Genomic DNA, 27123 nt, shown 5'->3' on the forward strand with positions numbered 1-27123 from the left:
CCACCTCTCTGATGAATTTTGCAATAACTGAACTTTATAAGAATATAGAAAATCATGAGTCAATCTCCCAATGCACTTGAAAATAATTAGGTTTTCTATCACATCCCTTTATCTCCTTATCAGAGAAGGATTTTTAATCAGGCTTTCTATGAATGTGGCTAAATTATAGCGTAGAATCACTGAGAATATCTTAAATATTAAAGCAGCTACTGGCGTCTCTGGAGCCTTGACACAGGTGCCAGGATCTCCACATCAGTCCTGCTAACAGAACAACCCAACAGCCTCTTCTTATAAAGAAATGTGAGGTTTAGTCCTTATTTTATTCCATTTAATTAGGAAACAACTGAAAATCCTGTCTTGCATTTTCAACACATGTTTCCAATTAGTGCAGCCAAGCGGGACCCTGAGTTTGATAAAAGCACTGACGTGTACCTTTGGTGCCTGTACAATGTACTCTTTCATTTTACAAGGTGGCTGAAGTGCAGTTTTAAATATCTTTTTTTTTTTTTTTAATGTTAACAAAAACCCAGGGGTATAAACTTAGAAAAAAAGTAAAGAGAAGCAAACCCAATTTTGTTTGAATTGCCTGCCTAGACTTTTAGAACCCTGTATGCAGAGGAAGTGTATTTGGCAGGCTCTACACTGGACGTTTACGGGCTTGTGTGCAAAAAGCATTATGGCTCATGCGACTCGCGCTCAGAGGCCATTAGATGGGAGATCCGTCACGTCAGGAAATACCACTTATTATACTGTAAATTTGCTTCATGTGACTGATCTGCTTAAAAGGCAGTGGAAATCCCATTCAAATAAATTGTTTCAGACCAAGCTATAACTGATAGGACTCTTGCCTTCAGCGCGACTCTTTCTGGGTAACTTTTGGAAGCTCGTGTGTCTTTAAGTAGGAAAGTAAAACTGGTGTCCAACAGTCTGGGAATTAGATGTGGAAAAGCCTAATTTAGGTCACTGCATCCCACCTCCTGCCAAAATAAAGGGAACTAGCAAGAGGGAAAAGTAAGATAAAACAAGTAAAAGACTTTATGACTCCTTCTCATGGTGTGTGTTCTGAGCTGTCCCAGGGACAGTGGAATGATTTTCCACTTTGGGTCATGGGAAAGCATGATGTCTTTTGTCCCAGAAGGTTGAGGCACATACTGTTATAGGGTCCTACATGAAGACTAACAACAGGCTTCTTTTGCCGGATTTTATTGTCAGAACTACCCTTCCATTTTTGACCCGTAATTGACAGACTAGAGAAATGTGCTCGTCAAGAACAATAAACTCCATCTCCTAGACTCATCACCAATTGCTCAGAAATATCCAAAACTGCCAAGATAAGAACACAAATCTGAATAGAATAAATCTAAATAAGTGGATCCCTTGTAACTAACTTAAACTTGAGAAAAAATAACTCAAACGAGAACACTTCAGATCTATTCTCTCAGTAAATTTCAAGTATATAAAACTTTATTATTAAGCATAGTCATAAGTTGTGTATTAAGTCTCTAGACCTATTTGTCTTATAAACTGAAAGTCTGTGCCCTTTGATCAATATCTTCCATTTCTTCCCACTCCCCAAGCCTATTATAACTATCATCATACTCTGTTACTATGAGTTTGGCTTTTTTTCTTTTTAGTTTCTACATATAAGTGAGATCATATGATATTTATCTTTCTGTGTCTGTGTTTCACCTAGTATAATCCCCTCCAGTTTCATCTATATTGTTTCAAATGGAAGGATTTCCTTCTTATTAAAAGCTGAATAATAGCCCACTATATGTGTATGTATGTGTGTGTGTATATATATATATATATATGTGTCAGTTCAGTTCATTCTCTCAGTTGTGTCTAACTCTTTGTGACCCCATGGACTGCCCATTTTTATATATATATATATATATATATATATATATACCACATTTTCTTTATTCATTCATTTTTTGATAGTTTATTTCCATGTTTTGGCTACTGTGAATAATAATGCTGCAATGAACTAGTTTTCAACAAAGGTGCCAAGAACACATAATGGGGAAAAGATAGTCTCTTCAATAAATGATGTTGAAAAAAACCAGATTACCACATGCAAAAGAATGAAAGGGCTCTTATCTTACACCATATTCAAAAATCAACTCAAAATGGATTAAAGACTTAAATGTATGCCCTGAAACCATAAAACTTCTAGAAGAAAGCAGGAGGTAAGCTCCTTGATGTTGGACTTGGAAATGAATTTTTTGGAATTGACATCAAAGCACAGACAACAAAAGCAAAAATAAACAAGTGAGACTGTGTCAGACTAAGAGGTTTCTGCACAGGAAAGGGAGCCAGCAACAAAGTGAAAAGACCTGTGCAATGGGAGAAAATATTTGTAAGTCATATATTTGATAAGGAATTAATATCCAAAATATATAAGGAATTTCTACAACTCAGTAGCAAAAGCAACGAAAGCCGTATTTTAAAATGGGCAAAGGTCCTGAATGGATATTTTCCCAAAGAAGCAGTATGATGCCCACAGGTATACAAAGAGATGCTCCACCGCACTAGTGATCAGGGCAACGCAAATCAAAGCCATAATGAGATACTACTGCACACCTAGGTGTGTGAGGTGTTGGGATGACTATCACCAAAAAGTAAAAGATAGTAAGTATGGGTGAGGTTGTGGAAAAAGGGAAACTTTTGTGCACTGTTGGTGAGAATGTAAACTGGTTGAGCCATCATGGAAAACAGGACGAGGGTTCTTCAAAACATTATAAATACAACTACCATATGATCCACCAGTCCCACTTCTGTATGTATCCAAGGAAAATGAAATCACTCTCTTGAAGAGATATTCGCACTGGCGTGTTCATGTTAACTTTAAATATACAAAGTAAAAATCTGAGCTTTCACCATATGTGACTGTGTAGGCCCTCCCTGGTTATTGTTTATCATTTTAACCAACCATTTGGATCAGACTTCAGGTTTCTGCTCCTTCTGTGGGCCACCAATCATTCCTTTATCTCCCTAGAATGAGTTCCTTAAGCTGCTACCACCCCATCCTACTGCTTCATCCCCAAAAGGGGCATCAAACCTTTGATTCTCTGCAACACAGCAGAGACCAGGTTGTTACTTCAAATAAATCTTTATCAAGCTCCCCAGGGGATTCCATATTGGCAAATTCAGTAGTTATTCCATGCTACAAATCTGATTACTTGAAAACTCAGCAGGTATGCAAGGAAGGCACACCGCACTGACTTAATTTAATTACCGAAGCCACCTATAGGGAGTCTCCAGTAGCATGCAGCCATGTTGCAAGAACCAACTTAATCAACACATTCTCTCCAGCACACATATAGGCACCTCCCTCAAAGCCCTCTAACCTGTCCTCCCTCCTGGGCCAAATTACCATGAGGCTCCAGAGGAAAAAGGAAGCCCTCATTTCATCATCCTAGAGTTGGCTTCCTAGCCCATCCCTGTATATCCCAGGATCTGTCTCTTTGTAGGATGACCATGTTAATTCTCCAAGGGAAGCTCCATGCTCTGCCCGAGCTAGTCTCAATCTATTAACTTCAGCAGGCAAATGGTTCAGTATCAGTCTATTTCTCCCAAACTGTTGCTGTTGAGTCAGTTCAGTTCAGTTCAGTTGCTCAGTCGTGTCCAACTCTTTGCGACCCCATGAACCGCAGCACGCCAGGCCTCCCTGTCCATCACCAACTCCCGGACTTTACCCAAACTCATGTCCATTGAGTCAGTGATGCCATCGAACCATCTCATCCTCTGTCGTCCCCTTCTCCTCCTGCCCTCAATCTTGCCAAGCATCAGGATCTTTTCACATGAGTCAGCTCTTCTCATCCGGTGGCCAAAGTTTACTACACTTAAATATGGGGTGTCTGCAGCCCAGTCAGAAGTCTTTTATAAAATGTCAGATTCAGACATAGCCAACTTTCCTGCACACTTCAGATTCTCTGATATGAACATCCTGTATGGGAACCATAATGTAGAAACACATGTGTTTATGCACACAAACACACACCTACACACTCACATACCGGCCTAAGTGCTCTTAGAGGGGCTTCTTAACAACCAACAATGTGCTGTTATAAAGCAGCGTAAATCTATACAAAGGAGTTTTCTGCTCTCCTCCACCACAAAAAGTGGCTTCAGAGAAGAGGAAGTCTGTTAGATTATATTTGATTTATGTGACTAAATGGACCTTTAGGTTTAAAGTGTCTGAATCCAGGTTATTATTTCTCCCCCAAGAAGAACAGAGGGTATTTACTTTCTCTGTTTTTCAGAACTGAGAGGCATACTGGGTTGCTTTTCCCAGAATCAAAAATCTGTCTGCTCCAGCTATCTCTTCTTAGGATATAAAAAATGACTTGCAGCATCAAAGTGGCAGATTCCTCAGCTGCCGCCTTTTGGTGTCTAAGAACTTTGAAGTGCGGTCTCACGCAGGAAATCCCATTGCATCTGATTTGCTGAGGGTTTGTGGTTTACACACATCACTTCTCTATAATCTAGGCTTCCTTTATCTATTAGATAATAGTGATTCTTTGATTCCAAAAGGTTTTCATGCCATGCAATAAATTCTCACAATATCTTTTCTGAACTGTGAAATGATAGCTGTGTCTAGAAGAAAGACAGGAATATTTTTCTAACTGTAGACCTGTCATTAGGAGAAATGATAAAGAGACTTGGCATGTAGTTTCTTAGGGTGGCCTATAAGAAATTAAATCTGATTAATTGCCTTTTAAATAAACACTCTGCAATGAATCAGAGCCATCTCTCTTTTTTTTTTTAAATTTCTGCTATATGGGACTAGCCCATTATATAAAAAGAAAGCTTTTCCTCCATCTCTCCCTCTTGATCTCTCGTGAGCTCATCATTGGGTCCCCACTGTTGTAACTGTCTCTGGCTTTCCCATGAATAAAATGTACCTCCTCAGGTCTCTTGTCCTGGGACATTTCTGAATGACAGAGTAGATAATAAATTGACGCCAAAGATAGATGAGAGTTAATTTGTACTGGACTTTCCTTTGTCTTGTCACGTGATCTGCTTGACAGGCCTTCGCCGACCTAACCCAGAGTTACTGACATAAGATTTTAGTTGTTGTTTAGTTGCTAAGTCATGTCCAACTCTTTTGCAATCCCATGGACTGTAGCCTGCCAGGCTCCTCTGTCCATGGAATTTCCCAGGCAAGAATACTGGAGTGGGTTGCCATTTCCTTCTCCAGCAGATCTTCCCAACCCAGGGATCAAACCTGTGTCTCCTGAACTGGCAGATGGATTCTTTCCCACTGAGCCACCAGGAAAGACCAAAGATTTTAGACTTTGCAGCCAATCAGTGGGGTTTTTCTTTTCATCATTTAGTGACCCTCGTGTGCACAGCATGGACACGTCTGGGTTCCTTCCATGTGCAGTGAAGATGCTACCCAGAGGCAATATAGTGAATGCAGGTGCTTCAAACAATTTTTAAAATATGGTTGTGGACCCTTATTTCAATAAACTCTACATTGAATCTCAGTATGTAAAACAACAAAAGAAGAGTTGCTTGGTTGGAATAAGATCCTGGAGCTCTGCCCCCTCATCCTTTGGGAACAGATTTGCAAGCAATTGGTCCTATGATTGAGAGAACAGATTCAAGAGTCAAACAGTTGAGTTGAAACCCCAGTTCTAGATAACCCTTGGGAAATGGCTTCCTTCCTGAACTTGAGTTTTGTCCTTTCTGGAATGCAGCCAGTAGTCTTACATTTCAGGTGGATATGAGGATTAAATGAGATCATATAAAATAGTATTAAGCACAGTTCCTGATGCACAAGAATCACTCTATTAAAGGGGCAGGTTATTAATGTTAAAATGCCACTTCCTTTGTAACCAAAACTGTTACAGAGGAGGATGGGGCAGTATGAGCAGGAGGCAACAAAAACTGGTGCTGGTGACTAACCCCTCCCCTGAGGATAGTGGAACAATCTTATAAACTGAGTTAAATCACTCTCCCGCTGTGACTGACAATGACTAATTCAGCAGAAGGGAGTTGGCCACCCTTATTGCAACGTTGATAGGACTTTGTGTACAGAAATTCAGGTCACCGATGAGCTTTAATCCCATAGCTCCTGCCACAGTTCTTATCTTAGAAGACATTTACTCATTTGCAGAAATTTCACCCTTTCACATAAGCTGAACAGAATTTCCTGGGCATTCCTAACAGAATTCCTGGAGTGAAATACACTCCGTTAATGGTGTATTGAGAGCGTGTTGGTGTATAAAATATTAGCGTGGAGAGAGACAGAGGATTTGAAAGATGATAAGTAACGGGAATATGAACTGGAACGCTCATGTTGAAAACAGAAAAATGGTCGCCTTGCACCACAATATTTGAATTCTTTCAGTTTTGCTCTGCTGACAGAATCGCGAAACACAATATTTCAAGTAAGTGTGTTAGAAAGGTATTGGCATTAAACTAATATCGAGCAACTTGAATAATTTCTTAGAAGTGACTGAAATACATTTCCTCACTTTTTCTTTCATTTGTTCATATTGCTCCAGATAGGATTGCACAAGCGATGATCTTGCAAGCAATAAGACCTCCACTGCAAGTGGTATGTGCCATTAAAATACAAAGGAAGAGGCTCAAGCCAACAAAACTGAAAAAAGCTCATATTTTTCTTCCCCTATTTTTAATTTGTCTAGACTCATTTCAACATGGTCTGATTTGCTGATCCCAAACCTGAATATGTCATCAAGACTTTGACAGGATACTGAGAAAGGACAAGAGCCCCCACTCATGTTGTAGCTATTTCAGGGCTATTTTTACTTCTCCAGCTCCTTATGACCACCGGGGCCTCTTAAAGCATATGAGAGGTCATGTGAATTTTGGCCCTAAGGATCTATCTCTTGTTGCAGAGTCCCTGATACCCCAATTCTCTAATCCATGATTTTTTAGCCTTGGCTTTTGTCTGACTATCCCCCCACTTAGCGAAAAGGTAGATGCTTCTAGAAGCCTGTTGTGCCCACTCTCCACATCTTGCCTCCTGGGTCATTCAGATGTGCTCCTGAGACAGGTCCCAGGAGCAGAGACATTGTCATCATTTCCTCCTTCTCTAACTTATATCTGAAAGAGACAGAGGTGAGCCAGTACCTTCCGGAGTCCTCACTGCATGTCTGTATCTCTGCCTGTGAAGAGCGTCAACAAGCTCAACGGAACTCATAATCTCCCTGCTGCCTTTAGCCACGTCTTTTTCCTACCTGGGTGTTTTCCAGATGGGAGAAAGGTACCAACCTTATCATGGTTATTATTGACTCTTCCATCTCCCTGACCAGATGTTGTTCCCCGTCCTAGCCCCTAGTCAATCAGCAGATTTTGTTGTTTCTTCTTCTGTAATGGCCAGACTCTAATCTTCTTAAATTTTCTTATAAGATGGTAACAATAACCCTGTATACGAGACAGCAAAAGAGACACTGATGTATAGAACAGTCTTTTGGACTCTGTGGGAGAGGGAGAGGGTGGGATGATTTGGGAGAATGGCATTGAAACATGTATAATATCATATATGAAATGAGTCGCCAGCCCAGGTTCGATGCATGATACTGGATGCTTAGGGCTGGTGCACTGGGACGACCCAGAGGGATGGTACAGGGAGGGAGGAGGGAGGAGGGTTCAGGATGGGGAACACATGTATACCTGTAGTGGATTCATTTTGATATATGGCAAAACCAATACAATATTGTAAAGTTAAAAAAAATTAAATTTAAAAAAATTTTAAAAAATAAAGACATTGGAAAATAAAAAAAGTAAATAAATAAAATAATATATTGTAGAGAAAAAAAATTTTTCTTATAAGTCCCGTCATATGACTCCTCCTCCCTCCAGTGACATTTGTATCGTTCTCTGCTTTGTTACCCCTTCCCCTAAAGCACCCTATTTGACTGACACTGAGTATTCCATCTCATCACTTTCTCTCTTCACCTCCAATCGTCTGCAGTCTGCTCTTCCATTTGCCTTGGGTCTCCTTTCTCACTCTACTCTCTGAATTCTCTTCCCCTGCTATTGCTCTTTCAAGTCTTGAATTAGATCTCACTTCCTGAGGAACGTTTCCCTGCCACTCTACATCCTGATTAGACATTCCTCCTAAGTCCTTTCCTAACACGGTGTTTCCCGACCATAATATTTAGCATATTTTGTTGCAACTGTGTATTTGCCTCTTTCCCTCATGCTGTCATTTGTAAAGATAAAAAGCCAGTCTTTCTTTCTCACTGTTCTGTTCTTTGTACGTAGAACAAGTCTTCCCGAATGAATAAATGAATGAATGAGTATAGTGGAAACAAACTTAAGTATTCAAACAAGAAGTGTCAACATGCCAAATGTGTCTGAGAGAACAAGTGAGCTGAGAACCAAAAAAGTGACCTTCGGGCTCAGACGGAAAGAGCTTATAACCAAGACAAGAACACTTTCAGTGGGACAAGGGGGACAGAAGCCAGAGGAGAGTGGGTTGAAACTGGCTAGGACATGAGCTCATGCAGACAGTGAACATAGACAAGTTTATTGGAAAATTGTGCCGTGATGTGAAGACATTGTTGATGCAGGAGGGAGAGGGGACACTTGCAGGAAGAAACACATGAAAGATTGGAGAAACTGCTTATAAGGAAGTCAGAACTGTCCTTAGGGTCACACATAAGGTAGTCACAAAATAAGGGAAGCAGAGTTGGACTGAAGTCCGTAAGCACATTTTGAATCCCAAGTTCTAATACCATTTGCTAAGCTAAATGAGTTGAACTTCCAGAAAGCTCTCAGAAAGAGATTTTCAGTGTTGCTTAACTATGCTTTGTGCAGAAGTAAAAACTTTATTGGTAGACTTTGTTAGCCTGTGGTGATAGCAATATAAAGGGAAACAGCTGTAACTGAGATGCAGGCAATCCTTCGGTTCAGTTCAATCACTCAGTCATGTCTGACTCTGTGACCCCATGGACAGCAGCACACCAGGCTTCTCTGTCCATCACCAACTCCCAAATCTTGCTCGAACTCATGTCCATCGAGTTGGTGATGCCATCCAACCATCTCATCCTTTGTCATCCCCTTCTCCTCCTGCCTTCAATCTTTCCCAGCATCAGGGTCTTTTCTAATGAGTCAGTTCTTCGCATAGGGTGGCCAAAGTATTAGGGTTTCAGCTTCAGCATCAGTCCTTCCGATGAACACCCAGGACTGGTCTCCTTTAGGATGGACTGGTTGGATCTCCTTGCTGTCCAAGGGACTCTCAAGAGTCTTCTCCAACACCACAGTTCAAAAGCATCAATTCTTCAGCACTCAGCTTTTTTTATAGTCCAACTCACATCCATACATGACTACTGGAAAAAACCATAGCTTTGACTAGACAGACCTTTGGGGCAAAGTAATGTCTCTGCTTTTTAATATGCTGTCTAGGTTATAGCTTTTCTTCCAAGGAGCAATCGTCTTTTAATTTCATGGCTGCACTTACCATCTGCATTAATTTTGGAGCCCAAAGAAATAAAGTCTCTCATTGTTTCCTTTGTTTTCCCATCTATTTGCCATGAAGGGATGGGACCAGATGCCATGATCTTAGTTTTATGAATGTTGAGATTTAAGCCAACTTTTTCACTCTCATCTTTCACTTTCATTAAGAGGCTCTTTAGTTCTTCTTCACTTTCTGCCATAAGGGTGGTGTCATCTGCATATCTGAGGTTATTGATATATCTCTCAGCAATCTTGATTCCAGCTTGTGTTTCATCCAGTCTGGCATTTTGCATGATGTACTCTGCATATAAGTTAAATAAGCAGGGCAACAATATACAGCCTTGATGTATTCCTTTCCCTATTTGGAACCAGTCTGTTGTTCCATGTCCAGTTCTAACTTGCTTCTTGTCCTGCATACAGATTTCTCAGGAGGCAGGTAACGTGGTCTGGTATTCCCATCTCTAAGAATTTTCCACAGTTTGTTGTGATCCACACAGTCAAAGGCTTTAGAGTAATCAATAAAGCAGAAGTAGATTTTTTTTCTGGAATTCTCTTGCTTTTTTCTATGATCCAATGGATGTTGGCAAATTGATCTCTGACTCTCTGGGACCCTATGGACTGTAGCCCACCAGGCTCCTCTGTCTATGGAATTCTCTAGGCAAGAATAGTGGAATGGGCTGCCATGCCCTCCTCCAGGGGATCTTCTCGACCCAGAGATTGAACAGACGTCTCCTGTGGCTCCTGCATTGCAGGTGGATTCTTTACCACTGAGCCCCTGGGGAAGCCCCTTGTAACATCCATATTTAATAAAGTACAAAGATTGCCTAATATTTAATAAAGTACAAGAATCTACCTGCAATGCAGAAGCCACAGGAGACGTGGGTTCAGTCACGTGTAGATCCCCTGGAGGAGGGCATGGCAGCCCACTCCACTATTCTTGCCTGGAGAATCCCATGGACAGAGGGGCCTGGTGGGATACAGTCCATAGGGTCGCAAAGAGTCAGACACGACTGAATGGGACTTAGAATGCACACACACAGAGATGTTACAAAGGTACAGATAGTTGTGCAGCAAATAACCGTGTATCACCACCTACTTAAGGAAGAACATCTCAGTAAATGCCGTGACCTGGTGCATCTTGAATTTAAATGACTTTTCTCCCAGTTGTTCAAGTCTCTATTCGAAGTACAATACATATTTTGGCATGAAAAAACAATATTTCCACTGTGGAAAGTCATAACCAACTTGTTGAAGTTTACGCAGAAAATATTTTTGGTAAACAAATCCCAGTGCAAGGTTTCAGGAGGAAAGTATCAGGGTCCTGATGACAAAAGCAGTGGAGCAGCAGCAGATGCGGCCCAGGCCTTCCTCGCTGTCATCGATCATAAGCCTGTCCTGCCCTGGGCTTGCCAGCCAGTAGGTCTTGGGCCCCTAGGGGGAGCAGAATTTATTGTAAAGGGCCTGTAAATCCATATGCACATTGAGTATAGTAGACTAAATAAATAATATGTCATATATGCACACACTGCTATTTTTTTAATGTCTGTGGAGGAAATTTTGAATAAAATACAAGCTTGCTTTGTGAAATGAATAGCAGCCTTTGATCAATATGTGTTTTCTCAAACTACACATGTGAGAGTGTAATGTATATAGCATGATACATTACATTTTGAGTCCTCATACTCAAAAAGGTTGGTCTCGTGCTACTGTTATTGCTAGAAAGCCTTTAGATGATGATTTACACAGGAAGCAAAAAGTGTTCTTTAATATTTTAAAAATTATTTACATTATAAAAATCTTTTCTTCAAAACGATAGTAGTATGTTTCAACACACAAACTTACTTTATTCCCTCTTTGCTTCTGCAGGCTGCTTTTGTGCTAAAGGCCTTCTTAGTCCACATTCAACACAGCAAACACGATCAAATCTTGTAAAAGTCTGACTGGAGTTTCTCTCCCTCCTTTGAGCACAGAGAGTACTTCTAGCAGAAGAAAAGTAGGATCAGAAATCCCAGCTTGTACTTCTCTGGTGGTCTAGTGGTTAAGAATCCACCTGCCAATGCAGGGGACACGGGTTTGATCCCTGGTCTGGGAAGATCCCACATGCTGTGGGGGCAATTAAGTCCATGTGCCACAGCTACTGAGTCTACGTGCTGCAACTGCTGAAGCCCACATACCCTAGAGCCTGTGCTCCGCGACTAGAGAAGCCTGGACACTGCAGCTAGAGAGTAACCTCCACTCACTGCAACTAGAAAATGCCCATGCATAGCAACCAGACCCAGTGTAGCCGGAAATAAACAACATTTTTAAAAATTAAAAAAGAAAAATCCCACCTTCCTTTTACTTGCCTTCTTTTGCCTGTCCTGGACCCCTCTGGGCTGCTTCTTTCAGACCTGGCTCATTTCTAATTTGCCCAGAAGGAGCTTCGTTTTATGTTTCATTCATACAGAGGAGCCCAGAGGCTTCTTGTGCACTTCCATCCAGTCAGGTGCTTGAATAAATGCACCTTTCATTGAGTGTTGATTTGTTTAGTTGTTATTTGTTTCAAATGCATTTGTCCCTTCTCACCAACAAGAGAACAAGCTGCCCAAATATCTGAGCACACAATTCACATCGTGTGTTGAGGAGTATTGACCGTGGAGGAAAAGTGGCAGGCACCCTTGTCTCGTGTTCTCTTTCTCATTAGCATCTAATTGAGTGGCAGAGATGTGCTTTCAATGGAGGCAAGTTTGATAAAAACTTCCCTGTGGTGCTTCCCAAGGTAAGATAGCGCCCAGGGCGGCACAGTGACCCAGCATCATTACTCTGAATCCTATAATGAAAAATTGATTTCTTTAACAAGGTTCTCTCAACCCTCTGATCACACAAGAAAAACCTTAAGTTAGTGTTGGCAAGCATTTGACTTTCCTTATGGTGTTCCCTGCCCTCTCTCTGTCTTTCTTTTCTTTCTCTTTCTTCTTTTATTTTTGAAACTGAGAGAGTATCTAGGCCTCACATTCAGAGTTTTAAGCACAAATTAACAATAGGTATGTAATTTTTAAAGCATTGTTTTATATTCATTGTTGATATATTTTCTAGCTACTTCCTATTGAAGGCACATAATATATTCTTTATCCATTTAGAGTAGTGATATAATCTTATACAATAGTAGGAAAGTGAGTCAATTAAAGAAAAGTATTATATAGATATTAGAGGTTTCATGGTACAGCAAAAACCATGTGTTTTTTCAAGAACAAAGTTTGTGTGATCCTCTCCTGTCACAAAGCAAATAGATTACAAAGAGACACAAAATACTAACCTGTGAGCACAAAGTAGTTTATCAAGGTGGAAAAGCCATTCATCACTCAGCATCCTTAATAAGAGGACCCAGCATAGGTCAACGTTATGGCCATAAGGTGGTGAATTCTGGCTTGACCCTTTCTGCACACCAGCAGACACCATTACCCCTCGCTTTGCCCCAGTATCTTTGAAAGTAAAGAATGAGAAAAGCAGTTTAAATTCCATCATAGTTTTAACCTGGCAGTGTATCATTTTTCCCATGCCACAGAGTCACAGGCTCCATTAATATGAGGGGTTAAAGATTACGTTCTGAGTAGCTGGGAGAATAGTTCTCAAGTGCATTACTCAGCTCAGGGCAGACGTCACACAGGGAACTGGCTATCGTTTTCAAGAAAGTGGGTGTAAAACTTGCTGTTCCTTTCTATTTGTCTGTGAGATAATTCTGGCTCTCCCTTCCCCTCCAGGATATGGCTGCCAAAATGAATTAATCCCATACCTACCTCATTCATGATGATCTCCACAACAGGAGAAGTAAATGTTTCTTACTGCTAACTGGAAACATTTCCCCCAAATGACTGCAGATAGCCGGGGTGCCTGCTCCTTTGATGGATAATTGCAGCAACACTTTTTTTCAGCAGAGTGGAGACAGCATCACAGTGGGATCAAATGGGTTGGAGTCACTCACTCTGACGTACCAACCCTGGCTGTCCTGCTGCCGAACTATCTTCGCCAGCCAGCCACTTAACCTCTTTTTGGAAGGCCGCTTCCTGCAGAATGAGACCTGCTCACATGGCTTCTTGTCTGACCACAGATAAGGCAGATACTGTACAGAGGCGGTACCCACAGCTTAATCCACTGTGCAAAAGTGCTTTCCAGAAGTTTGTACTTTTTAAGTGATTTCTTAGGTCAGTTAACTTCCAATACTCCCCACCAACATCCAAGACTCCTACCAGACAGAAAGACCTTGCTTGCACTGAAGAGCATTTCTTTGCGTGATTGTGGGCTCATTAACCATGAAGTGTGGTATAGACGGAGTGGACCTGCTATTTTTTCCGTCTCTACGTTGGTGCGCACGTCACTAAGTCACTCAGTTGTGTCCAGTTCTTTGTGATCCTATGGACTGTAGCCCACCAGGCTCCACTGTCCATGGGGATTCTCCAGGTAAGAATACTGAAGTGGGTTGCCTTGTCCTCCTCCGAGGATCCGCTCAACTCGGGGCCTGAACCCTTGTCTTTTACATGGCCTTCCTGCATCAGCAAGCAGGTTCTTTACTGTTAGCGCCACCAGGGAGGCCCCTATGTTGGCGGGTATCATCTAAATGGAAAAGTTTTCAGTTATTTTGTTGTTTGTTGTGTTTTTTCCCTTTGTTTTTGTTTGTGCTTTGAAACTGAATTTCCTGATATCTGCAGAAAACTTGAGGAATATGCTTTACTTCCTAGAGAAATAGTTTTTATAAAGCAGAGATATCATTTGTGATTCGTGGAACAAACATGCTTTACCTTTAAGAATCACCTGGAATGTTGAGAAGATGTACTTATATGTCTACTTAGCCTGAGAACAGATAGTCAAACTTTATTGTGGAAATATTCACACATAAAGATGACACCGTTACCTTTTGCCTCAGCTATTACCAAAGAATTGGATTGAGTTGGAACAGATATTTGCTGGGCAATAAAGAACACGTAGAGAACAGATTTTTATTTAAACACTGGCAAGCTCAAGGTGGTATCTTGTGTGGACAAATTAGCTTGTGTGCTTGAGCCAAATAGCAGAGAGCAAGAGATACCTAGTTTTTCAGAACCCTGTCCCATAGGTTGATAACCCTGCTAGTTATTTCCTACATGATACTCTGGTAGACTGAAAAAGCAAATTGATTTCCAAAACTTAACCCATGTTTCCATAAAAGCACAACATACATGGAATGTTTTAGTCACACCAGATGCTTTGGTTTCTCATTTTTAATATGGAACTAACTGGATTAAATTTAAATCTCTTAGGTATAAAGTAAAACATACATTTAGTGCATTTCTACAACTTTTGTGACTATAGAACGTGACAAATGGTGGTAAACTAATTTGTGAACGTAACCTTGATACCGAGGGTTCAAAGGAAAAGGTTGTGACAGACGAGACTGATGAGAAATTGTGTGTGTGGAAGATTATGGGGAAATGAAATAAAAGAGACCTCAGAAACATTTTTTGTACCTCATTTGGCCCAATCTGTTGACCACTTTGGCCTTTCATCTGTCTCATTAGAAATAATTTTCAACAAAGATATCCATTAGGCAAATTACAAATGGTGTGTTAATGTGTTTGATGAGGTTTTTCATTTTTCTTTCTTTGAAGCTTTGAAGACAACTTCTGGTGATTATTATAATTGAAGTCCACTTGCACACTGGATTCTCTTTATTTCTCATTAACCACGATTTGGGGCTGAATTTCCACCATGGGGAAGTAGCATTGGTGCTAATCCCAACTTGGCAGAATTATTGGGTTCCACCCCGTAGTCACCAAAACATGTGGGTTTAGTCAGAACACCAATTCATCCCTTCCTAATATCAAATCTCTTCTCCATCCTTCAATAACCCATTCATAGATCAGAGGGAGAGGGAGAGATGTGTGAGTACACTCATTGAATAATAGGAGTCAGCCCTCTGAGATGTCAAAAGAGATCTGAGATACTCATTTTTTGAGTCTCCTGGAATATTTTAAAAAAGAAGAAGTGCCAGACAGGAAAGCAAAAACTGTATTACAATTTAAGTACTTAAAATCATGCTTTAAACACCTAAAAAATAAACTAACCTTTTTGGAATGCAGATCAAATGGCCACATTTGAGGCCCTTTGTGAATATAAGGCCCTGGATAGATGGCACTTCTGAAGATCTCTATTTCCCAGCCATCGTGACTCCTGCTCAGATCTGTATGGAAGTTCCAAGATCTTTTAGCCTCATTTGATAGATAAGAAAACTGAGGTCAAAGAGTGTAAATTATGTGCTTTGCAGCCTGGCTGATTAGTTGATGATAAAGCATATCTCAGTGTCCTCTGTATGTAGACAGAAGGCAGGAGAGGAAGTCTTGTGTGGGTGGGATGACTACTGTCAATTGGTCAGGTGATGCATATTGAGAGCGTTATTGCAGGGAAATAAAAATATTGGTCAAAGGCACCATAAAATGGACTGCTGCTGCTGCTAAGTCACTTCAGTCGTGTCCGACTCTGTGCAACCCCATAGACGGCAGCCCACCAGGCTCCCCCGTCCCTGGGATTCTCCAGGCAAGAACACTGGAGTGGGTTGCCATTTCCTTCTCCAAATGAAAGTGAAAAGTGAAAGTGAAGTCACTCAGTCGTGTCTGACTCTTATCGACCCTATGGACTGCAGCCTACCAGGCTCCTCCACCCATGGGATTTTCCAGGCAAGAGTACTGGAGTGGGGTGCCATTGCCCTCTCCTAAAATGGACTGAGTCATGGCCAGATGTGGTTAATCAAGACCCTAGATAGAAATTTCCACACAATTTCGCTGAGTGTTGCAGTTATAACACTACTCCATAACGTGAACCCAGAAATTCCTTATTTCTAATATTCTTACTCTGTTTTTGGTCCTCTGGTTGGGAATCCATGTGAGATCCCCATGGGGAGCATTCAGGCATGCTAAGTCCCATAGAAGAGGTGACGGCTTTTTCCAGTGAGTGTCTAAGCTAGGAAGCAGGGATGTGAGGAGTTGATTTTGACTCAGTCTTTTGTGAGACACTCTCTTCTCTGAGTCATGCGTTAATAATTTGGATCTCAGAAATGATTTTATTTATTTAGGGGAATTTTACTTTTCTAGACAGCCAAAATAATTCCTCCCTTTTAGATATCAGAAGCAGGCATTGGAAAAGCTGCTTTCTGTGTCTCTCTCATATTGTTGGGATTCTAGGCTCCTTGGTAACTTGGCCAGCCATGTTGAAGCAAATGTTAGGCAAGCACTATTGGCTCTATCTCCTCAGAGATCATTTCCAGCTGTTAGCACAACACAAAATATAAGATCTTCTAAGCCAAGAAAGCTGGAAATTTTTATTGACTCCCCCATACAAAGTTGGGTGCAGTGATTCAAAGGAAATGACAATCCCCTGTGTTTTGAGGGTGACAGGATACAGGTATAATACAAATTAAACTGTAATTTGCCTTGTAGGCAAATTAATTATATGTATCAAAACCCTCAAATGCATATATTTTCCAATTCAAAATGGCAGACTGAACACATGCATTGAGCTCCCATTTCTTCAAAGACCTCATTGGATTCGTGGTGGTGGTAGTCAGTCTCTCAGTCGTGTTTTGACTCTCTGAAGTCCCATGGGCTATACAGTTCACCAGGATCCTCTGTCCATGGAATCTTCCAGGCACGAATACTGGAGTGGGTTGCCATTTCTTCCTCCAAGGGATCTTCCTGACCCAGAGATCAAACCCCGCATCTCTTGTGTCTTCTGCATTGGCACGCAGATTCTTTACCACTAGTGCCACCTGGAAAGCCTCCTCATTGGATTAAAATTATGGAAATATAGAATAGAATATACCTTTTATATCTGTATCCCTGAGAGTTCAATCAGGAAAATTTAGCCACGTAGTTCAATAGAGAGAACTCAACATGGGGAAATATTTATGAAGGTGTCAGAACATGTTAAAAAAGGAAAAGATAAATTAACAACATTGGGTGCTACTACCCCTCCAGGGCTTAGAAGGACCAAAGAAGAATGTATTGCCACCTGGAGTCCGGGAGTCAGTACTCAGTGGCAGGAGCTGAAACTATGAGGACAGGAGCTGCCTGGAATCAAGAGATATTGGACACCATGGAAAAATGCAACCACTTTTAGAGATGTTGCCCAAGGCAGAAAGAGAAGAGAGAAATATCCTGCCTCCTCCCTTCTTCCCTTTCTCCAATATTCTATCCGTTTCCCACTGGCTTAACCTAGGTCGAAGCCAGTTGGCATGGACATGTCATTTGCTAGAGTCACTTCCCTGTGAGGGAGACAAGAGCCGAGGAACGGTGAGTAACAGCCAAAGCAAAGCAAAAAGGCAGCTGCCTGGCACAACAGACAGGAGAGTATGTGCGTGTGTGAGTATTGCTAAAGGGTGAGATATTTAATAACTTCTGGACTACAAAATATAGAATGGGAGCCATTAGAAGAAAAGGGCAGAGAAATCGTTAGCCTGGAATAGATTCTGTCAGCTCTGTATGCAGAGGAAGAAATCTAATCTGCCCTGTGGAACCCCAGATGCCTCAGTGCAGAGTCAGCAACATATCAGAGGGAGAGTGAAAGATGGAGCTAAAAAGAGAGATTACTTAAAGGTCTGAATATGTTCTGAATTCTTCCAGTCGGCACCACATCCCCAACATGTACGCCATGAGCAGGCAGCCAACATTTTACCCCCAGGCAAAACTTGTTGACTCTTTAAAGAAATTGAACAAACCAGGAAAAGATAGCGTTTCTAAATGTGTTGGTGCCCCAGAGGGGAGCCATTATCATTGAGGCATTTTGGAGGTGCTCAGCCTGACAGCCAACTCTTCGATCAGAGTTCACCAGCCAACACTGCCTGACCCATCCTAGGAGGAAGTCTCAGAAGGGAAGAGACCCACTAGGAAAACAGTCTTGTTCACACAAAAGCAGAAACATCTCTTCCATCTACCCAAGCCTCCTTTTTTAATAACTGAAGAAGTCACTAGAATGTGAGGAGAGCTAGCAATATAAAAGGAGAAATACCAATTTCTAAAAAACAGAAAAGCACCCTTAGAGTAAAAAAAAATAACTTATGGAACAAAAAAGAACTGTAAAAATCATCCTTTATGGTCTCAAAAAGATGCAAGGAAGTATTACACCTATAAAACAAGAAATAGGACAAGGAGGGAACAAGAAATGGGAATTGAAATGTAATTGCCAAAATAAAAAATTTAGGAGAGACCCTAGAAATATAAAAATCAAAGAAATCTTCTAAAATGTTAAGCAAAAGAGGAACAATAAGAGGAACAAGTTGAGAGGACCTATATTCAACTAATAGACACCTCAGAGAGAGAGAGGAGGGCAAAGAAGTGTTGAATTCTTCAAGCGAATGATAAAAAGATATGTTCTAGAGCCAAAAGACAGAATCTTTGGTATGAAATGGTTCACTGTAGGTTTATTGTTTACTCTAGGTGGAAAGTAATTTTCCACCTAGAATTCTCTGTAACTGTAATCTCAAAGATAAAAGCCCTATATGTGTTTAGGTCTAAATGTCATCTTCTGCAAAGCTTCTTGAGAGTGCTTCAGCAGAACAGATCAGGAATCTAGGAACTGAGGAACAGTAGATCTGATCCAAAAAAAAGAGTAAAGGCATGTCCCAGGTTGCCACAGGTCTAGGGCAGCAAGACCATAGACCAGGGATACGCTTCTGGGACGATCCATGGCTTGTGCAATAGCAAATATGGATTAGAGTGTGGAAAAACTGAAGGACAATTAACAAAAGGCATGGGGTGGGTAGTAATTGAAATTCCAGAGGAAAAAGTTATACTTGATCAAAATAGGAAGCAACCTAAATACTGTGATTTTAAGGACTCCATGGACCTTCTTGCTAAGAACAGTATTCTTTGGGTGGCCCAGATTCTTATACAGCAGCCCATAGAGGAGGCTCTGGAAGCTTAGTCTATCACTTGACATGGCATAGATCTGTTTTTGCACTAAATCTTGATAGCTCAGTTGGTAAAGAATCCACCTGCAATGCAGGAGACCCTGATTCAATTCCTGGGTTGGGAAGATCCCCTGGAGAAGGGACAGGCTACCCACTCCAGTATTCTTGGGCTTTCCTTGTGGCTTAGCTGGGAAATAATCTGCCTGCAATGTGGGAGACCTGGGTTCGATCCGTGGGTTGGGAAGATACCCTGGAGAAGGAAACAGCTACCCACTCCAGTATTCTGGCCTGGAGAATTCTATGGACTGTATAGTCCATGGGGTCGCAAAGAGTCGGACACGACTGAGCAACTTTCACTTTCAGGACTCCAGCAAATCTGTTTGTTGATTTCTGTTTCAAGAAATTACCTAAGGGCATAAAATGGCAGATTTAGTTTCTCTGTGATTCCAGGAGAGAACAGAATAATAACTACCTGGATTGTTTATATGTCAAAGTAAAGCTAACAAAAGATATAACAAAATTGTTCTGAGAGGAAAGATGGACTAAGAAATAGGATACTAATAATCTCATCTTTAAATGGGGGTCATGTATCAAGAAATACTCTCAAAATAGTAGAAAGAAACTGGAATGTAGTTGTATTATCTAAAATTATAAGAGTAATCAGAACTAAAAGTAATGTTTAGTTTTGTAGAACTAAAAGTAATAATATAACAAACACTGAAAGAAGGGGGTAAGAGGGGGTGATAAAAATAAGTAAATCCCTGTCTTTATCTCAAGGAGTCATTGCCTATTGTCAAAAGGAGTTAAATAGAAGAATATTCATGTTACCAATCTCTTTAATACACAAAGTGTGGTCTATGAATCAAGTCTTGACATCACCTGTTAGAAAAGCCAAACCTCAGCTCCCGTAACCCCTGCAGAACTACTGAAGTGAAATCTGCATTTTAACAAGATCCATCAATGTTTCATACATGCATTAGAGTTTGAATAGCACTCTTTCTTAACAGTGATTCTCACATTTAGGTATGCGTTTTTATAGAATCAACTTGGGAGATTAAAAAAATATATTATTTTAAAAAGGGCAAAGCCCAGACCCCACCTTAGGAAATTACATTTTAAATGGTCTGGGATAGAGTCCAGAAAATATATATATATATATATATATATATATATTTTTTAACAGTTTCAGAAGTGACCACAATGTGTAGTCATGGTTGAGAATTAGTGATCTAGAATAACTGTGGTAAGTGACCAAGAGAATAGAAACATAAACAATTTAGAAAATTTGCTTCTGGATCTATCTAGTCAATGGGAAAGCATGAGAAAGAAGACGATTATTTGGATTGTAATAAGTTTTGAAATGTTTGCTCTGTACCTTGTGAATGTATTACTTTGAAATGTAGGTAAATTTTTTATGCATATACCCTTTGACTCAACAATCCTACTTCTAGGCTTTTTCTTAACAAGGTAATTCACCAGTGATACAAATATTTATGTTCAGAGAAGTTCATTATAATGTTCATAATTTTAAGACTTATAATCTATAAATACTGCATACCCATGTTTATGATAGCTTAGAGACAAAAACAACCCAAATGTCCATCAATGGATAAACACAGTGTGATACACACATGTGATGGAATATAATTCAGCATTATGAAGGAAGGAAACCCCTTCATGTGTTGTACCATGAATGAACATTGAAGACATTAAGCTAAGTGAAATAAGCTGTTCACAGAAAGACAAATAGTGTATGATTCCATTTATATGAAAGTGAAAATTAGTCACTCAGTGGTGTCCTACTCTTTGCAGCCCCAAGGACTAGAGCCCACCGGGCTCCTCTGTCCGTGGGATTTTCCAGGCAAGAATACTGAAGTGGGTTGCCATTTCCTACTCCATGGGATCTTCATGACCCAGGCATTGAACCCTGGTCTCCTGCATTGCAGGCAGATTCTTTATCATTTCAGCCATGATTTATGTAAATAGTCAAATTCATAGAAACAGGGAGTGGTATTTACCAAGGACTTGGGGGGAAGAGCTGATACTTCATGGATGTGGAATTTTAGTTCTATAAGATGAAAAAGTCCTGGAAATCTGTTTTGAAACAATATGAGTAAACCATACACTTAAAATGGTTAAAATTACTAATTTTATGTTATGTGTTTTTCATCACAATAAAATGTATGTATTTTGGTAAACAACTGTGTGTTTGAGTATTAAAAATTAAAGAGTAATCAGCAAAATAGTTGTAATGCCTAGCACAACTACAATTAAGACCTCATTTCTTACCTTTCTAGATCCTCTAATATTTGTAGAGCAAGCACAAAATATTGTTACAATTATGAGGAACAAAGAAGCTCTTTTGACTTTGAAAATATAAAACGAAACTTCCACTGGGGCTTCCTATGAGTGAATGACTCATGTACTACAACCCCTTTTTTGCCAAGGAGTCTATTCCATTCTCCTGAGAAAGTCAAGGCTTCACTGCCCTGTAGCAGATCTTTAAACAGTGTCTGGATCTTCTGAGACTTCTGCATTTCTGTCTAGTCTTGGGAAGAAGAAGCAGAAGCTAGGTAGCCCTCTTTCACGTAAAGTAGAAAAACTCATAATCTTCAAAGAACAAAGTGTGTTGTGTAAACTCCTTTAACTTCAAAGAGCCACGAAGCAGAGGGAGTGGGGAAAATAAGAGGTGGGGAGGCTGGTGGGGACATTAATTGCTTTGGACAAAATGGCCCAGCCCAAGTGTCAGTTGACACTTTTAGCTTTGTGTTGCAACTGTTTTATCTTGACCCTGCCTGTGTACCCCAAGTCACAGTAATAAGTGGGTCATTACATCACCATTATTTCACTACTATCTGTGTATTTGCCCTTGGGCACTTGAGGCTGCGGTCCTTTGCTATGTAAGCTATATTGTGCTAAAAAGGGATTGTTTACCATTTTTATTTTATTTTAAAAGTTTGGCCAGATGAAGTGTCTATGAAAATATAAGAAAGAGTTAAAGATTTAAAGAAAGTTAAAGAGTTCAAGATTATTAAAACCAAATGTTCAGAAAAGGAGTTTCTCTGTGAATGTCAAAGTCTCTCCATGGCTCGTTATGTAATGCTTTTATATTCTATCAGATATTCAAGGTCATCAATATGACTATGTATATCTCAGTCAGCAAAATCCATGGAATATACCTGTGTAGGGCTTCTTTTGTGATGTTTTTAAGCATTCTAATAAAAATGGCTCCAGATGCCAACACTGAGTGCTTTTTAACCTCATAAAAATCAGATGGTATTGCAATAATCTTGGTAACCAAGAGTTTAAAAAATTTGAGAAACGTATCATAGAATGAATATAGCTGTTAGATATATTTTCATCAAAGAATTTAACAAATCTTATCTTCAATCTAATGTTAGAATTGTTTTAACTTATTTCTATTCTTGTTATTAGGCCTGAATATACAACTTTGGCTTGTCATTGTCATCTCACTTTTATTTTTAAGGAATAATTCTGAAATATCACACTTCTGATTCTTTTCCTTCCTATTATCCATTACTTAGTTTAGAATATATCTGACATCTTTTGAAGAAGTTGAATAGAGTTGCTGAAGATAAAATGATTCAAATAATTCAGTAATGATTTTTGCAGTATAAGTGACCCAAGTTTTTATATACTTACATAATCTTTCATGATATTGGTTGTTGATATTTTAGTCATGGATAAAGACAGAAAGTGGGGATAAAAGTAAATGAGAGAAAACAGAAGCAAAGAAAGGATAGAAATGAGAGGGGAAAGCAAAATAAGGGAAGAAGGCAAGCAATGAGAACTGACTTTTCAGATATGAATTTTTTCTAATGTTGGTGATAGTCCAGAGCAATCAGTTGAATTTTCACACCAAACCCGATTTGAACATAGATTCATATCTTTAGAATAAAAGGAAAACACATATAAAAATAGCCCCAGGTTGTTTTATTAAATCTGAGAAGTTTTTTTAATCTTAGAGGTAAAATGTTGCTACAGTTTTTCAAAACATTATAATTTTTAAATAATGTCGTGCAAAGGAAAATAAACACATTTTCTTATTGCCTCCGGATAATTTGAATAGCAAGCCACACAAAAATTTTTTGTGGATTTGTGCTGACTTAGAAAACAGTCTCAATATCTGGAACTTAAAAAAATTGTGCTAAGCTTGCAAGTCCTTAGCAGATCAAGAATAAGAACTGTCTTAGGACGTTTGTTGGTTTTTCTTTAGTTTATATGTAGCCAGCTGGTTTCTGACCTCTCTGTGTAAATATCCAGCTTTTCACATAATCAGACTCCATATTACCTTGTTATGACATCATTCTGGGCAGACTTTGATCCCTTGCTGACTTTTCCAAACTATACACAGAGACTTAAATAACAATAAGAGGATTGCTACTTATCCACTAAATACCAGCTAGTGTTATTTTTAAAAAATGCACATATGTATATACATACATTTTGAAAAGTATATCCTATCTGATACTAAGTTATTACATTTTTGAAAATGTATGTCTCTAGTGAAATATACATTTAAATTCCCTCTTGCTGCAATTGTAACTATCTTTGTTCATCTGATATTTTTAAAGCAGGTGAATTGAAAAGTAGGATTCAGAAACCCTGTCACTTGTTATTTTTCCATGTGGATAGATGAAAGTAAAGGTTAGGCTGTATTCTTTGGTGATCTGGGAGCCAGGATATAGAACACAATGATCTTGTAAATTATTAAAAAATGGCTTATTTAGTGTCTGATCAAGATAAATGACACAAGGCAGCTGTAAAAAGAATTCCCACTAGCCATTGACCCAGAAACAGTAGTGCCATTTTTCATTTTTAGAGAAATATCAAAATCAATTTAAAGTAACACCAAATCTTTAGTTATAATTAAATGTCCTACATTCTGCTTCACAGGATATTATTTTAATTAATGTTTTTTTTAAGTTAAAAATACATTAAAACATTCTAATTTCCGCAGAACTTGGATGACTTTAAATCTTTATCATCTTTCTCTGGGCGTACTCTATCCCCAACACCCAGAACAGTGCCAGGTACATACAAAGTGTTCAATAAATATTGTTGAATGAATGAATATGAGTATTGTAATATATTAACTCATGTGGAAACTTGGATACAAAAAGTGTTGTCACACACACCCAAAAGGCAAATGTACAGAATTAATAGACAGATAATAATAATGAATGTTTATCAGCCACTTTTAATGTACCCGGCGTGATGCTAGGGCTCTATCTGCCTTCTCTTAAATAATGATCAAAATAACCTGATCTAAAGTGGTGGTTGGCCATCTCACATGGAAAATTGTGGCTTAGAAATAGTAATCATGTGTTCAAGGTTGCAAGGCTAATAAATAGAGTTTCAGTTAAAATTCACACCATCCTGGCTCTAGAGCATACATATTTTTAGAAAGTAGGTACCACTCTACAACCCACTGTGGTTTCATGGTGACTTCATGTTCTCTAGGATCATAGACTATAGCCACAAAGAAAAGCAAAACTACATTTACTGCTTCTACAAGAATTAAGGCTCTTGTGAAGTATTACATTTTCTATCAACTGATTAAATGTTTCCCTTATTATAGTATATAGAAAATTTAAAATCGATCGGTTACACTGTGCTTTTTCTGCTCAGTACATAGGAATTTATCCTGTAAGTCCATTTGCACAAATGGGACAAGAAGCAGGCGTGAGGATTTAATGGTTGCATTTTTTTTTCCTAATGGCACAAAATTGGCAATAGCTTCAGTGCAACTTAGTAGAGGTCTGGTTAAGCAAATTAGGAATGTGTACTGGATGGCTACACAGTCATTACAAAGATTGACAAGGGCTTTCCTGGAGGCTCAGTGATAAAGAATCCACCTGCCAGTGCAGGGGACATGGGTTTGATCCCTGATCCAGGAAGATCCCACATGCCTCGGAGCGACTAAGCCCATGTGCCCAAACTACTGAAGCCCACAAACCCTAAAGCCCATGTTGCCCAACAAGAGAAGCCACCACAGTGAGAAGCCCGAACGTCGCAGCTCAAGAGTAGCCCCAGCTCACTGCAACTAGAGTCCATGCAGCAACAAAGACCCAGCGCAGCCAAAAATAGATTTTAAAAAATTATTTTTTAGAAAACGATTGACATGTGAAATTCCAAATTTAAAAAAGAAAATAGCAAACTGCACAAGTCTGGGTACCACAGACTTGGGATCAAGTGAATCTGGGTCATGCCCACTTACCAGATGTGTGACCCTAAGCAATTATTTAACCTTTGTAGACCTCATGTCCTTCAACTGTAAAATATGGATGCTAATAGTATCTACCGCATGGAGTTGTAAATGGTATTGGTGAAGAAGGTGTGTGTTGCGGGGGGCGGGGGCGGGGAAGGGGCGGGTTTAAATGCTGATTCAGCATATATTTTTCAGTCTCTGTGTCACAATATTTTAAGTGTCTGAATCCACATCACTAGCTATTTACCAACAGCAACGGCAAAGGAAAGATGGCCAAATTGCTGCCCAGAATTACAACATTCTCAGATTCTTTTTTAAAAAGACTATTTCTGATAGAAATTTTAAATTTTACTAACTGTATCATTTTTACCTTTCAGTCCACATGCTTCTTTATATGGCATACTCAATGGAATTCCAACCAGATTCTTTTATTGCACGAGGGCAATAGTCATCAAGTACCTTTTTCAAGAGAGGAAGAGATGTCTGACGATATTTTCTTACTTTCCTTTTACATCATTAATACTGCTCATTACATGTCAGTAAACAAAAGAAGCCAGACAAGCATTCCAGGCAAAACAAGATCACCTCTTTGCACCCAGAACTTCAACTCCATTCTCAGTTGCAGCTCTCTGCCTGTTAACTGTACAGTGAAGACATTCAGTTTGGTCATAGAACTGGCTTCAGGAAAAAAAAAAAAAAAAAAAATGAAATCTGCTAAATAAGCCAGCTCTCTGAGCCAATCTTATTATTAGAAGCACAATGAACTCATTAATCTTATTCAGAGTTTTACCTTTTGTCATCATGTTTTTTGTTTGTTTTCCTTCCTGAAGAAAAACATGTTTTTAATTCTGAATCCAAAGTCTTGATCATCTCCTCCCTTAGGACAAGCTAGTCTGCATCTGTATAAGGAAAGCAAAACTTCAAAGGAACGTCCCAAGTTCACTTCAATCTCAAAATAGGAAAAGTAAAGCAACTACATTTCCAAATTTTACTCTTGTATTCCTTGTGACTCACACTAAAAAATCGGGAGGTAAATGAAGGTGAGATTGGGAGTGGGTGGAGCAAAGGCTGCCAGGACTCCCAGGCCTCTTCATAGGCAGTTTCCCTTAGGATAAAGTTCACATACTTTAACACAGCATACACACAGTCAGTCATTCCTGAGGGACCCTTGCCACGTTTCCCACTTCGTTCCCACTTCTAATTTCAAGTTTTGGCTTTTCGGAACATACTTCATTTCCTCACACGCTAACAGGGCTTGTAAAGTGCAATCCCTATTGCCTGAAACTGTTTGCATCCTTCCCTGTTCTGTGTGACTTCTCCTCTTAACTCCCACTTACTGCTCTTTCTTTATCCTTCAGCCAAGAGATCACTTACTTGGTGAACTCTGCTGGGCCCTGGCTGGCTGAGGGAGTTCTTCAGTCTGCTGCCATGGTTCTGTATAGTTTTGGTCTCCTGATACAGTTATCACAGTACACCATAGTCCTTCCTGTTCACTGATGAATTCCTGGGTCTTAGCATCGTTGTTGTTGTTCGTTGC

The 27123-nt window shown here is 39.7% G+C and overlaps 1 protein-coding gene across 2 annotated transcripts in view; it reads left to right on the forward strand.

Annotated features, from left to right (window-relative positions):
• Positions 1–14958, forward strand: part of XRCC4 (X-ray repair cross complementing 4) — a 323318-nt gene extending 308360 nt beyond the window's left edge. The window contains exon 8 of one of the 2 annotated variants that reach the window (XM_070373088.1): positions 13182–14958. In XM_070373088.1, the coding sequence (XP_070229189.1) occupies positions 13182–13200 (19 nt within the window). In that variant the 3' untranslated portion in view covers positions 13201–14958. Of the gene's footprint in view, positions 1–6518; positions 6934–13181 lie in introns of those variants that run through there. The other variant, XM_070373089.1, reaches the window with a different exon arrangement.
• The last annotated feature ends 12165 nt before the right edge of the window (positions 14959–27123 follow it).

Source organism: Bos mutus, chromosome 7, assembly GCF_027580195.1.
Source record: "Bos mutus isolate GX-2022 chromosome 7, NWIPB_WYAK_1.1, whole genome shotgun sequence".
In the NCBI taxonomy this organism is placed as follows: domain Eukaryota; kingdom Metazoa; phylum Chordata; class Mammalia; order Artiodactyla; family Bovidae; genus Bos; species Bos mutus.